The sequence below is a fragment of the Penicillium brevicompactum genome, assembly GCF_028827555.1.
Source record: "Penicillium brevicompactum strain IBT 35665 chromosome Unknown utg000009l_segment0_segment0, whole genome shotgun sequence".
NCBI lineage: Eukaryota > Fungi > Ascomycota > Eurotiomycetes > Eurotiales > Aspergillaceae > Penicillium > Penicillium brevicompactum.
Window position 1 is genome coordinate 1,139,254 of NW_026623212.1, and position 14,368 is coordinate 1,153,621.

At 51.3% G+C, this 14,368-nt stretch overlaps 4 protein-coding genes across 4 annotated transcripts; 3 read left to right on the plus strand and 1 right to left on the minus strand.

The window, feature by feature from the left end:
- Nucleotides 1-1,161: 1,161 nt before the first annotated feature.
- N7506_011878 (putative importin 13) lies at nt 1,162-4,374 on the minus strand (the record flags this gene model as incomplete). Its single annotated transcript, XM_056961169.1, has 6 exons — nt 1,162-1,505; nt 1,559-1,987; nt 2,025-3,480; nt 3,551-4,052; nt 4,127-4,320; nt 4,372-4,374. 6 exons carry the CDS (start codon nt 4,372-4,374, stop codon nt 1,162-1,164), a joined length of 2,928 nt encoding a protein of 975 aa, XP_056805703.1.
- An 839-nt stretch (nt 4,375-5,213) lies between these two features.
- ampp (aminopeptidase P) lies at nt 5,214-7,632 on the plus strand (the record flags this gene model as incomplete). Its single annotated transcript, XM_056961170.1, has 10 exons — nt 5,214-5,391; nt 5,443-5,502; nt 5,559-5,724; nt 5,781-5,842; nt 5,891-6,112; nt 6,166-6,211; nt 6,264-7,095; nt 7,145-7,229; nt 7,286-7,330; nt 7,385-7,632. 10 exons carry the CDS (start codon nt 5,214-5,216, stop codon nt 7,630-7,632), a joined length of 1,944 nt encoding a protein of 647 aa, XP_056805704.1.
- Nucleotides 7,633-8,109: 477 nt separating this feature from the next.
- Nucleotides 8,110-11,906, plus strand: N7506_011880 (exocyst subunit SEC8; the record flags this gene model as incomplete). The annotated part of the gene is made up of 5 exons (XM_056961171.1): nt 8,110-8,581; nt 8,638-8,811; nt 8,867-9,855; nt 9,915-10,025; nt 10,086-11,906. 5 exons carry the CDS (start codon nt 8,110-8,112, stop codon nt 11,904-11,906), a joined length of 3,567 nt encoding a protein of 1,188 aa, XP_056805705.1.
- A 537-nt stretch (nt 11,907-12,443) lies between these two features.
- On the plus strand, nt 12,444-13,772 carry N7506_011881 (putative extracellular cellulase CelA/allergen Asp F7-like; the record flags this gene model as incomplete). The annotated part of the gene is made up of 2 exons (XM_056961172.1): nt 12,444-13,274; nt 13,362-13,772. 2 exons carry the CDS (start codon nt 12,444-12,446, stop codon nt 13,770-13,772), a joined length of 1,242 nt encoding a protein of 413 aa, XP_056805706.1.
- Between the last annotated feature and the right edge of the window lie 596 nt (nt 13,773-14,368).

A 14,368-nucleotide genomic window follows, 5' to 3' on the forward strand; every position in this document is an offset into this window, starting at 1 on the left:
TGATCAGCGGATCCAGGCGTCGGCCAAAGTATTTTCCAGGCCGGATGTCAAAGTAGTATCAGCACATAGATGAGAGAGACAAAGTTGATTTGATACATTGCTGAGGGTGCACCTCCCGTCCTTCTGTGATCATGAGATATGGTCACGTATACCATGGTGACTTAGGAACACGTAGGTAGTTTTAGAATTCTAAGCTACGTGTGGATGTCTTCCCGAGGTTTGACCGTTCTTTTTTGGTATCTTTCTTTACGATATTATGGGGAATACGATCTAGAGAGAGCAGTAATGCACTTTGACAGATTGTATGATGCGTGAGAAAGAGAAGAGAGAGAGAGAGAGAAACAGAGATCTATCTACTAGGGCACCGTATCACATGACCTAACCCCATGATCTCCAACAGATATTTTCGAACCTGTCTAATGAGAGTAATGAGGTTCAACTTTGGCCTCGCTGGCATTCGGATCTCATAACTGTAGAAACCATTGCAAGCCAATCCCCAAGAGGAGAAGCATGCGACAAGGTAAACAGTAAACAGTACGTACTCCGTTGATAAGCGAGGTTGTATTACCAAGCTAATAGGCTAACGGTGCCGACTCACCGAGTCACCGAGAAGTCTGGGGAAGATGTGCCTAGAGTTGAGTGAGCAACAAAGCCAATCAAGAGGTCGGAATCCCACCCCGAACGCCCTTGAGCTCCTCTCCGTAGTCTCCGCCGGCCCGCAGACGGGCAATCGCGGAATGCGGTATTTTATTTATACTCCTATTCGTGGAGAACATGGATTGTTCTGCCATTACACATAGTTTAAGTTGAGGCCAAGCGTACATCCCTTGGCAGTGTCACATCGTGAGAAAGCAATGTGAGGAGCTTGGGTTACAGCGTCGTCCTGGACCTCTGCCTGCAGGTGGACTTGTGCCGCTTCTCTCCTGGGGCTGGGGCTGGGGCAGCGTGGGGATCTTGGATGCAATCAAAATGCTGAATAGCAGCGACAATACCGAAAAGACCAATCATTACTTCTCATCACGCTTTAACCAAGAACTAATCTCGTAAATGCTATCTGACCGAGCGCAGCCGCGCATCGCATGCAAATGGATATCTCAAACCAAAAGAAACCGAAGCTACAGAACCCGACTCCAAGTATGTGCACCAATCCTTGGAACCTCATTACTGTGCATAATCAAAATCCATCCCCCGGAACTTCAACCAGAAGGCTCGCACGATGTCCAAAGATGGCTTCTGAGCGCCCCGAGCAATAACAAGAGACTCCACGAATCGGGACTTGTCCTGCGCCGAGAGAAGAGGAATCTGCTGTCCAGTGGAGTCCGTGACTTGGGCGTTCAAAGGCTCAAGAGCGGCTTTCAGAGCAGGTCGCGCCAGTGCCATTTTCTTGAAGATAGCGCGTCGTAGGGCATCGTTCAAGAACACTAGATCTGATCTTGCGCATCGGCCTGCGATCTGCTGAACGATTGTATAACATAACCGGGGGACGAACTCTTGATGGACTTCGTCTATTACGCGTGTCGTTTCGTCATACACGCTGCGGATATCTACCAGGGCGTACCAGAATGCCGCTGCGGCTCGGAGGGGAGTGGCTCCGGGCGAGTCATGGCGTCGAGCGTGAAGTGAAGCAGTACAGCGAGGGGGGACTCGGCGGTAGAGCCCGCGGGAGTGAATAGGATCGGGTAGTATTTTGGGAGCAGGCGGGCTAGGAAGTCAATACCGGCATTGGCAGTCTCTGGGTCATATGCGTCTGGGTTTTGCATCATTGAGGAGAATAGCCGGGCGACGTGATCAATCAACGCCTCTGCCTCGCTGCGAACCTGCATCACGTGAGATGCGTGGGAGGATAAGAAAGATGAAGCAGTTGCCATGATAATGTCTGTGCCTGATATGCCGAGAGGGAAGCTCTTGATGAAGTCGACTGTCATTGAGGGCGGGAAAACGAAGAGCCCGGCTCGCTCAGTGTACCCAGCCCTCAGAATATCACAGGCTGCTTCGATGATACCGTTATCCACAGGGAAACCCACAATGAGAAGGCTCATGGCTTCCATGAGCAGACGCTGAGACTCGGCGCCCGGACCAGAGTTCCAGAATGACGGGGGGGTAGGGGCCCTCATCGGGCAGATCATCGACGCTGATTGTCTCGACATCTGAACGGAGGCCTTTGCCAATGCTAGCAATGCAGCTCAGAACCAGATGCCCGCGCAGACGACCGTTCTCATGAGCAGGCCCGGTGACTTCTTGACAAGCCGTTTTAGCTTCCTGGACAAAGAAGCCAAGAATTCTTTCTAGCATCTGGACTTTCTCCCCGTCGGTGGGCAGGTTCTGGATGATGGTCGCAATTCCCTCGAGAACCTTTGGCATTGTAGAAGCAGTAGCCGTTGGCTTGCTTCTGAATTGGTCTAGTTGATCCAAGAATGCTGGCAAATCTGATGTCAAAAGGCGGGCGCAGGACTTGGATAGTGTGAGGATCGACCTAGAAGCTGCTTGGGCACAGAGTTCAAAGTTGAGAGACTCGAAGAGAATGCTGAGAACGCCTGGAAGCAAGGAGCTGTGACGTTGGAAGTATGACTCGTACTTCCCAAATGAGTCGACCAAGGTTTGGCGAGCTTTGAGAGGTATGCCAGTCTCCCCACCGGCACAGAGCCGGGCAAAAGCATCGCTACCAAAGATGGCGTCGAGACACTGGTCGGCATGGCCATTCTCGTCGACTGCCTCCGAGAGTTGGGCGATGCAAAATATGGCAGTCTCAAAGTTGCGCCAATCCCCGCTCTGTAGGTGAGATGTTGCGCTTTGTTGGAAGACGGTCACTAGTTCGACGCCAAGGATAGGATATGCTGAAAGCAAGTAGTCACACGCTTCATGGCGGAAAGCGCCGAACTCGCTGCGCTCCTCATCACTCCAGTCTTCCAAGTCTTCAGCGGTCGGGTAAAGCAATTTGCTGGAGAGGCTCAGAACCACCTCAGCCAAATGTGACTTGATCAGTCCGTATCTGGGACTGTCTGGTTCGATGTCATCTAAAAGACTTTCGGCAACCTCGTTCCAGAATTCCAAGACACGCGGGGTACCGAGATCGTCAATAGACGCATAGCCCGGGGTCTTGAAGATACCATGGATGAGTTGAAGAACCACCTCATTTTGCGGGGACAAAGGGGCGGTGAAGATGTCCAAGTGTAGATGCGAGACATAGGCTATGAGAAGATCGACGAACGACATGCTCTCAACTCCTGCGTCGCCATTTCTCACGGCCACAATATGAGCAGTCACGATTGAATCAGCGATCACCTCAGCAACGAGAGATAGGGAGCTATTGTCGAAAACCCAACGACGGGTTTCAAAGGCATGGGTCAGGATAGAAGCTGCGGATTCGCTTAAGCAAGGTACCCGGAGTGTCTCAATGACAGTCTTCCCGCAACTGATGGCGAGTGCGTTGACCTCGTCGGTGACTGAGCGCTGACGGATTCCGTGAAAACCTAGCCATGTCTGTGTTTCGATTGGTGAGTAATTTTATGTCTCAGAACTGAAGGTTCGGTGGCCTGTTTCCATGTCTTACCTTCCATGAGCTCATCGCCTCAGCAGCCAGATCAACACTGACCACATTTTCTCCAGCCGTGCGCGCAATTAGCATCATATTTCTCAGAATGAACTGAACAAAAGTAAGTCCATCTTTCATGTTCAATATGGCTCGCTGGAGAGCGGAGGTCTGCCCAGCCCCGGCTTGAGGTTCGGAATCCACCCGAAGAGCCTCCTCAGCAAGTGCAATTGAAAAGAACAACAGCGCCCCGGACGCGTGCTGGTTCAACCTTGGCAGTATCCGTTCTTCAAAGTCCACGCCTTGTACCAGTTCTTCCGAGACGAATTCACCATGTGCGAGACTTGCGGCCAACTGCAACACAGCTTGTTTCATGGGTGTGGCCGGGTGCCTGAGTATCGCAACCAGGCTAGAAGCCAGTTTTCGCACCACCAGCGCTTGTTCCCCCTCGTTGACCAAATCCACAAATCGATTGATCAAATGTTGCGTGATCTCGCTTGCGCCATTTTCGTCGATTTCACTCCTAGAGCGAGTCAGATACTGTGTTTCCCGAAGAAGGTGGAGCCGAAAGCAGTGACTGTGAGGGATTGACCATACCACGAAACATTGATCTTCACCGTAAAGGTGAGGGCTCCCATGAACCGATGTTGGGATGAATGTTCAGTGTGCAGAAGGGAATCCGCGATTGCCCATGCATGGTCTGTTTTTTGAAGTTGCTGAAGGCGAGCTTGAATCTCGTGAATCCTGGCGGGGTCTCGTTGATTTGCTGGGTTGTAGAGCTCGGTCACTAGCTAAGTGGGTATTAGTCCGATCGATCTGGACATGAGTGTTGGGATGTGTACCATGTGGGCTTCTGAGATTAACTCTTGGGCCCCTATGCCCTCGTTTGACATCCACGCCATAATGCCTCACGTTGTCAAGGAGAATGCGAGAGAGAGAAAGTATGGGCATCTAGAAGCACGGGGCTAGGACTGGCAAAACCAAATGTTTGTGTTTGTTGGCCAATAGGAGATCGAGCGGTGTAGAGAGCGGTGACTGCGGGGTTCAACATCTCGTCACTTTCGTATGTTGTAGTAAGTTGTGCCCTCTTTTGAATATGCTGTATATTGCGAAATATATCTCATTGTGAAATATGGATTGATTTCCAATCTGCATAATCAGATCATATGCTCATCAAACCCTGGGACCTAAGTTGGTCCTGGAGCCATTTGGAAACCAGACGTGGAATGAATGGACTTCCAAGTTTGGGATCTACTAGACCCGAAGACACACATTCTTGGTTTTTTATTTGTTTTTTTCAAGGTCAATGTCAAGTATTGAGTTTCATCACCAATTCGCAGATAGAGATTGTCTTCGCCAGTGTTTGAAGACTCCTACCTGCGTACTAGCACGTACCGTGTAGTCAAAAGGCTACAAGAGAAGACCAACAAGTTGTTGTTGAAAGCGATCTTCCAAAGGCTCATGTTTTTGCTCACCAAGTCTGAGTCTGAGAATGGGTTGCAATTCACCAGTGAGCCTTGTACATGCAAGCCATGAAATCAGGTCAAAAACATGGCTATAGGTGAAGGGTGGGCCCGTGTGTAGCCGTATGAGAAGACCGCTCTCCACTTAAAAAACACCTGCGGAACGCGTTATCGGTGACTTATCTCGTGCTCTACACCGAGTAGCATCTGGCTGAACCTCCATGCTCTTCTCTCGACCTCCCCGCCTTCCGAGCACCGCTTTCCGATCGCTAAGGCCCCGTCCAAGATTCTTTTCCGCCCTCGGTCCGCGCTACGCTATCGACATGGGGACCGTAGATACCACTGAACGCCTGTCGAAGCTGCGGCAGTTGATGCAGCAGCACAAGGTCGACGTCTACAGTATGACATCATTCGTGTTCCCTTGATTGAGTGCTGACCGACTCGTTTTAGTCGTGCCCTCCGAAGACAGTCACCAGTCGGAATACATTGCGCCTTGTGATGCCCGCCGAGGTACGCAGCTCCCCTCCCGTTCGTCGGGCCGCAGTCACCGCTAACACCTCACACAGAGTTCATTTCTGGGTTCTCTGGCTCTGCTGGTACTGCGATCATCTCCTTGAGCAAGGCTGCTCTCTCCACCGACGGGAGATACTTCAACCAGGCTGCGAAACAATTGGATAACAACTGGCAACTTCTGAAGCGGGGAGTGGAAGGAGTGCCCACATGGCAAGAATGGTACGGCTTGATCACTTGGATGATTGGTCAACGTGAAACGCTGACCTGTGGGACAGGACTACGGAAGAGGCACAGGGAGGCAAGGCCGTTGGCGTGGATCCTTCTCTGATCACGGCCTGTGAGTGTTGATATCTTGAGTGCGGACGGTGGTATTGATTTTTAACAGCTGGCGCACGTAAACTGGCGGAGACCCTGGAGAAGAACGGATCCACACTCGTTGGAGTTCAACAAAACTTGGTTGATTTGGTATGGGGCAAGGACCGCCCCGCGCGTCCCAGCGAGAAAGTCCGAGTGCACCCAGCAAAGTATGCTGGAAAGAGCTTCCAGGAGAAGGTCTCCGAGCTGCGCAAGGACCTGGAGTCAAGGAAGAAGGCCGGTTTCATCATATGTTTGGCTCACTCTACCCCATTACCATTTGCAGAGGTATTGACACAAATTTAGCCATGCTTGACGAAATTGCCTGGCTATTCAACTTGAGAGGAACCGAGTAAGCAGGACCCTGCATGGCAGACCATGACCAATTGACTGACCCCGAGCAGCATCCCTTACAACCCTGTGTTTTTCTCATACGTTTTGATCACGCCCACCACAGCTGAGATTTATGTCGAGGATGATAAGCTGACCCCGGAGGTCAAGGCTCACCTTGGGCAAGACGTGATTATCAAGCCTTACGATTCCATCTTTGCTGATGCCCAAGCTCTCGCTGTTCGAGGCCAAGCCGCGGGCGAGAACGCCGAGAAGTTCCTGTTGTCCAACAAAGCTTCTTGGGCTTTGAGTGTCAGTCTCGGCGGCGAAGGTCAGGTTGAGGAGACTCGGAGTCCTATCGCTGATGCCAAGGCCGTCAAGAACGAAACCGAGCTTGAGGGCATGCGCGCTTGCCACATCCGTGACGGTGCCGCCTTGACCGAGTACTTTGCCTGGCTCGAAAACGAGCTTGTCAACAAGAAAACCGTCCTTGATGAAGTTGACGGTGCTGACAAGCTCGAGCAAATTCGCTCCAAGCACGAGTTGTTCGCTGGTCTTTCTTTTGATACCATCTCCTCTACTGGACCTAACGGTGCCGTCATTCACTACAAGCCTGAGAAGGGAAGCTGTTCTATCATCGACCCCAAGGCCATCTACCTCTGTGACTCCGGCTGTCAATACTACGATGGAACCACTGACACCACGAGAACTTTCCATTTCGGTACCCCCACCGAGTTTGAGAAGCGAGCTTTCACTCTTGTCTTGAAGGGAACCATTGGAATTGATATGGCAGTCTTCCCCAAGGGAACCAGTGGCTTTGCCATTGATGTTCTGGCGCGCCAGCACTTGTGGAAGGAAGGTTTGGATTTCCTCCACGGAACGGGCCATGGCGTCGGTTCTTACCTTGTAAGGATCTTTTGCAAAATTACCTGGAACTTTGCTAATCATTATTCAGAATGTTCATGAGGGCCCTATAGGTATTGGTACTCGAGTTCAGTACACCGAGGTTCCCATCGCTGCTGGAAACGTCATCTCTGATGGTACGCATCTTTCCTTTCAATCATACGTTAATCCGAAGCTGACCCGTATCTTCTAGAACCCGGTTATTACGAGGATGGCAAGTTCGGTATCCGCATTGAGAGTAAGCCTATCTGTGATTGCCCTGCTTAGAAACATACTGATGTTTATCTTGTAGATGTCGTCATGTGCCGGGGAGTCGAAACCCCGAACAAGTTTGGTGACAAGCAATGGCTAGGCTTTGAGCATGTTACAATGACGCCGATCGGCCAGAACTTGATTGAGCCATCGCTACTGAGCGACGAAGAGCTCAAGTGGGTGAACGACTACCACGCTGAGATCTGGGCGAAGACAGAGCACTTCTTCCAGGCCGATGACCTGACTCGCTCGTGGCTCGAGCGTGAGACCAAGCCTATCTCCAAATAAGCTCAGCACAGCGATCAGTAGTGGTGTTCGAGTCTATACCTGAGTAGGACTTTCATCACAGAATTGGGACTGACTGATCAGCCTAATGCGAGGCTTTGTCAGACACAAATACAGCTATTTTCGGTTAGATTAATCACAAGCCGACCAAAACAATGTAACAACATATTCAACAATTCATTAGTACTCCGCATGAAGCGGTTGAATTGTAGTGGACAACTGGCCAGCGGAATGCGGGAGCTGTAGTGGAGCCTGGTTCTCCGCCCCGGCCAGTTCCAACATCATACGCGCAATCACCGAATTGACCCCCAGTACTCTAAGCTGTCCAGCCAAGAATGCTAATTGCCTTTGGCTCATTGTCGCGCGCAAGCCACAGGATCTGAAATCAAAACCCCTCCAATCGCGGCCCCGCGCCCCTTCTCCCAGCCCACCAGCGCACACTAAACCCAAACACCCCCCGAGTAACGGGATTCCCTCGCGATGAGCGGCCAAAACGGTTACGGAAATGGATACGGCTACTCCGGCTCTAGCCGGTACGATGCGAATGACGGGGCATACAGTGGTAGCAGCGGCAGTCTTGGGGTGAGCGGATACAGTGGTCGAAGTGCCGGAGCATCGAGCGCAGGTGGACGGTCAGATCGCCGCCCTGGCGGATACGGCGGGTTCTACGAAGAAACGCCGCAGCAATCTACTCTGTCACCGGGCCAGTCATCGGCACCAAGTCAATCGCAGTCCCCCGAGCGTCGGCGCGATCGATCAGATCGCGATTGGCAGGAGCCTTCCTCGCAATCGAAGTCACGGTCTCGATCGAGAAACCAGGACCCTGGGAGGAAACGTCAGGATGAACGGGCTGGGGAATCGAGGCGGCACGCGGATGCTAGAGAACAAGAGAGAAATGCATCTCCCGTTGTTAAGAGAAGCAATACAGCTGGGGAGGCCCAGGGCATTGAAAGTGTGTCATTGACCCCGAGACTTTGGAACATTGGCTAATCGGTTTGCTCTTTGAAGCGATCCTACAATCGATCCAGCGCGACTGGGATTTCATGACCGATTCCGAGTGTATTCCCGTGCACGTCGCTTTGAGTCTGATGGACACTAGTACATTGGGCAAAGCGGACCGAGAAGAGGACTTCCTGCGGATGTATAATGACATTCAAAAGACATTGAAGGCCATTGTCAACGGTAGGCTATCTTTATGGCGAACGTGCTCACTAGATACTGATATTCTGCATCACAGAGCATCATCAGGGCTTCAATAGTTCCATCGGAACATACCACAAGATCCAGTCCAATATATCGTCATCGCAAAGTCGAGTGCGCAGCTTGAGGCATGCACTGGACTCAGCTAAGTCCGGATTAATATCGACCAAGCCTGAGCTGAAAGGACTGGCAACATCTTCTCAGAACTACGATGATATCGTCCAGCTGTTCACCCAGATTGAGGAGATCCAGTCTCTCCCCGAAAAGCTTGAATCACAGATCTCAGACAAGCGTTTCCTAGCAGCAGTGGATGTACTCCACACTGGTCTCCGAGTTCTGCGCCGCTCAGAGCTGGAGGAAATTGGCGCTTTATCTGATATTCGTGCGTATTTCATCAATCAGGAAACATCGCTCACAGACATCTTAATCGAGGAGCTGCACGATCACCTATACTTAAAGTCACCATATTGTTCGGATCGGTGGAGGGCCCCAGCCTCTGACGGCGAGGCCACCACTTCCAGCTGGGCCGGGAATCGATCGTGGGAACGTCCAGTTTATGGTTTCCTAGCCAAATTTGACCCGTTGACGCCGATGGTCGAAGATGCCTCGCGAAACCCCGAGGCTGATACATTCTCCTACATACAGCTTTTGATCGAAGCTCTCAATAAGATGGGGCATCTGGATGTTGCGGTGCATAGAATCGAACAACGTCTCCCGGTCGAGCTGTTCAATGTGGTGGACAAAACGAACGCAGAGGTTGATGCCCGCTATCCCGCGCCAAACAAGAGCTTTTCCGCCCAGGACAACTACTACAAACAGTCCAGTCTCCCTACTGAAATCATTGAGAAGCGAGGCCATGTGCTGTCTGAGTTCTTGTGGGCATTATATGCCAAGTTTGAGGCCATTGCGGAAGGCCACCGAGTACTTCACGATGTTGTTGCGGCCATCGTTGAGCGAGAAGGCCTTCTCAAGAGCGAAACGCTTTCTGGGGGATTCAAAGAGTTGTGGTCGCTTCTACAGAGTGAGGTAAGGCGCTGAAAATTGGAGACGGTTTCAAATATCTGTTTACTGACTGTTCTCGGCAGATCCGATCCCTTATGCATGACTATCTTGCTACCGATGGGGATTCCTCCGCTAGACAAGAAGAAGCCGACTCGCGTCGTCATATCTACTCCAGTGCCCGTGATAAGAACAAGGTAAGCAGAAAGATGAAACTGCAAACAGTTTGATTTTGTCATAACTAATCGTTCCTGCAGAAAATGTTCAAGTTATCGGATATTGAGCACAGCTCGGAGATGAAAGCAGAACAAGATGAGCTTGATGAAATCCTCAAGTCTTCGGTGCCAGGCCTTGTCTCCAAGTCAAGGTCGAAGACTGCGACAAACGACACCGCACAGTCCAACAAGGGCAACTCGGGAACCGGGCACAAGATCCTGCTCGAACCAAGTGTCTTCAACATGGGAATCCTTCTTCCTCCCTCCTTATCTTTCATCCAGCGCCTCAAAGACATTGTTCCTGTTGATTCAAATATCTCCATGAGCACATTGACGTCTTTCTTGGACGACTTCATGGTGAATGTGTTCCTGCCGCAGTTGGACGAAACAGTGACGGATCTGTGCACGCTCAGCTTTATTGCGGCCGACGCGTTCATGGAGGACCCCCAGTGGTCCAAGGTCTCTCCTCGGCCTGTCTTCAAGGGCACCGTCAAGTTCATGTCGATCGTCAGAGAATTCAGCAAAATGCTCTCAAGCATTCCACACGACCAAGCATTTACCCAGCTCCTCATCGATCAAATCGTGACCTATTACGACAAATGCTGCGGATGGTATAAAGCGATGGTCACAAAGGTCTCTGCCCGCAATCACAATGGCGAGGTTCGGTTGAAAGCCGCAGCATCATTTGCCGAGCAGGGTGATATCCATGATACCGTCGATGAGCTATGGAAAGGTGCTGGCGACAAGAAGCAGACATTGATTGACACGGAGATTGATCTGCTTTTGAAGCGAACAAATGAGGTGCCCCTGGAGCCATACGATATCATCTCCGATCCCAAGACAGTGGTGTCGCTCTCGCTTTTGTATAACAGCATGCAATGGCTTGGAAGCCACCTCGCGAGAATCCGCCAGGTGGTTGAACACACCGCCGATGCCGAATCATCAAGTCTGACTGCTACTGGCCGACCCTCTCGCCGATGGACTCTATTTGGGTCTACGAAACCAAAGCGTGATAGCATCAATAACCCCGTGCACTTGCCTCTTAATCACGAAACCGCAGTAGCTTTCGATGGAACTCTTCAATCATTACATGGACTAGGTTCCACCGCGCTGTTGACCATGCATGTTGACATCCGCTGCGGTATCATCCACATGTTGACAAGAACAATGTCGGGACCCAATCCACCAAATCTGCGAAACTCCGATCCTGTCACCCCCTCTCCAAATATGACCGAAAACTGGTGGCACATCATCATGAACCAACCGACAGCTGCGTCACCCACCATCCTCGCCCTCAACAACGATCTCATCGCATTTGATACCAACATTTCAACATACCTAGGCGCTGCCGAGCGCTGGTTCATCACATCTGGCCTGGCCCGGTTCATTGACCGCGTCTTCGTGGCCAGCACCCGATACATCGGAGCGATGAACGAAAATGGAGCTTTGCGTCTGCAGCTCGATGTGCTCGTTCTCCAACAGAACCTGAAGAACATCATCATTGACCCAGCGAGCGATGCACCCTCTAGTACCACCGAACTGCACGCTCAGGCATCTCAGGAGGTCGTTGCACTTCCCCGCAGCGCGAAGTTCCTCGACTGGTTCCTCGAGGGTGCGGAGAAGTCCCTGGACTACTCCAAAGACGAAAAAGAGGCGTTCGCATCACAAGGTGCCAAGGCCCTAGCAGCTGGAAATGGAGAACCATTCACCTACGAGGAACTGCGGGTTCTGGTCGACCTTTGTTTCTCTGAGGTTCTTCGCGGACCACGTGGGGCTGAAAGTCGGGAGGAGTTTATGTCGGCGAAGAAGGCCAGCGCAGATGCGCTGCTCAGGCTGAATGAGATTATGTGGGATGCCCGGTAGTAATTCATGAATAGGATCAGAATGTTCACAATAGGGTCAATCTCCCCCCAAGTCAACCAAGTCGCAGGATTCCACCTTGACTCAAAGTCATTTCCTCTTTAATTTAAACAATATCCACTAGCCCTAACGAGGCCTAGCACGATGGGTCACAATCCCGTTTCGGTTACTTCCGAGTCGCAGTATTCGCCTGTTGATCCACGCTGCGTTTCATCTCGTCAGATTGCTGGTTCTCGCAAATGAATTCGCTTGATCCTAGTCTGCGCTATTCATGCACCGGTAGATTAACGGCGTCTAGACTTATGATGCATCCACCATGGCTTCACATAACACCCCCCGTGTTTCCATCCTCTCCCTCTTCTTCTTCTCATTCTTCTCATTCTGTCTGGAACAGTTGACGTTTCGAATCAGGAATCCGTGATTCATTCCATTCTTTTTGTGCAGCCGCACGTCCGATCATTCCATCCCAAGTCAACCCATACCCTTCTTTAAGTGTTTATATCGCTCTGCGAATACTTTCATTCACTTTCTATATTCACAATGAAGTTCCTCGGCGTGGCCTCCGTGGCTGCCCTTCTCAGCGCGACTGTCTCAGCCGGTCCGCTAGTCCCCAGGGACACTTGCCCTAAGGGTTACACTCAGAGTGTATACTACAAGACTATTTACTTTGAGCCTTCTACCTCTGCGGTACCTGAGTCGACTGCGACTCCATCGCCCACGCCTGTCATCTTGGAATCTCAAACCTCTGTAGAGCCTACGTTGACTCCATCCTCTGCCGCCGTCGTTACATCGCAGGCTCCTGCGGTTGAACAAGTCGAGTCCTCAACCCTCTTTTCTGCTGTTGCAGAGACATCTACATCCGAGTCTGCCCCGATCATCGCTCTTCTTCCCACTTCGTCTACCGAGAGTCTCCCTGCTGTTGAGCCTACTTCTGTTGTCAAGGCCGTAGAGCAGACCATCCAGCCTGCCGAGACCACCACTGCCCCTGCCGTGAAGGCTGCTGAGCAGACTACCCAGACTGCTGAAACCACCACTGCCCCTGCCCCTGTCACCGAGGCTGCTGAGCCAACCACTTCTGCTGCCGAGACCACCGCCGCCCCAGTCGTCAAAGCCGCAGTCCAAAGCACAAGCACTACCTCTTCCACCTCTTCCTCCTCCACTTCATCCAGCTCATCCAGCTCCGACAGCAACTCCGGCGAAGCCACCTTCTACGGCGGCAACGTATCCGGCGGAACCTGCTCATTCAGCGGCTACAGCCTCCCAAGCACCCTCTTCGGCACAGCCCTCTCTCTCCAGCGCTGGGATGACGCAGCCAACTGCGGCCGCTGTGTCTCCGTCACCGGACCCAAGGGCAACACCGTCAAAGCAATGGTAAGTAACCAAGTTACCAAGATACCAAGACCCCCTCTCACCCCGAACCCAAATGTAAATCCAAATCCAATATCTAACACTATCCAGATCGTCGACCAATGCCCCGAATGCGAGAGCAACCACCTAGACCTCTTCCAGACAGCCTTCGCAGAGCTCTCGGACATCTCAGCCGGTATCATTGATATCAACTGGTCTTACGTCTCATGTGATCTGGACGGACCCCTCAAGCTCAAGAACAAGGAGGGTACTTCTGCATACTGGTTCTCTATGCAGGTTGTGAATGCCAATGAGGCTGTCACTGCGTTGGATGTTAGCACTGATGGTGGTAGCTCGTGGCAGAGTACTTCCCGTACCTCGTATAACTTCTTCGAGAACTCTTCTGGGTTTGGTACTGATTCTGTTACTGTTCGTGTTACGGGATCTAGTGGGAATACTGTTGTTGTTAAGGATGTTGGTGTTTCTTCTGGTGTTGAGGTTACTGCTTCTTCGAACCTGTGAGCGAGATGATGCTTCTTTGTTTACTTCTTCTGTTGATATTTGTGTTGGTGGTTTGATAGAGTTGAATAGGTGCCTGCGTTTCAGTATGAAAATGTCTTTTCTTTCCCCTGCCTGAGTAACACGTCTTCGGTGACTACGTGCATGTAAGGATTTTCGTCTGAAATTCGGTTTGCAGAGGCTGCAACTGGACACCGCTGCCCGCCTTGCATATATGCAACTATTGCTTGCAGTATGTAGGACCTCGGGACCTCGGGATGATGATAGGCTCCCATTCAGATGGGTTTAGCATACTTGGTTCAGAATGCAGGGGTCCTCACCAACCACAGATGAATGGCTTCCGGGCGAGAGCGCTTCCACGTCGAAGCTTTCATCGCTAAACGCATTATATGTGCTCAATCTGGAGACATAATATTCCAAGTTTCTCAATAAAGTGATGAGATTATTGTTTGAGGCTAGGAGGAAGCAGGGGGGTGATTTAAAATGTGACTTAGACGCCTGAGCTCGTTGCTAGCACTCCGTACGGAGGACTCTGTAGTAACTTACAAATTCGATATCTACATTCAAGCAGAATCTACTTCATATAGACCACATCTATT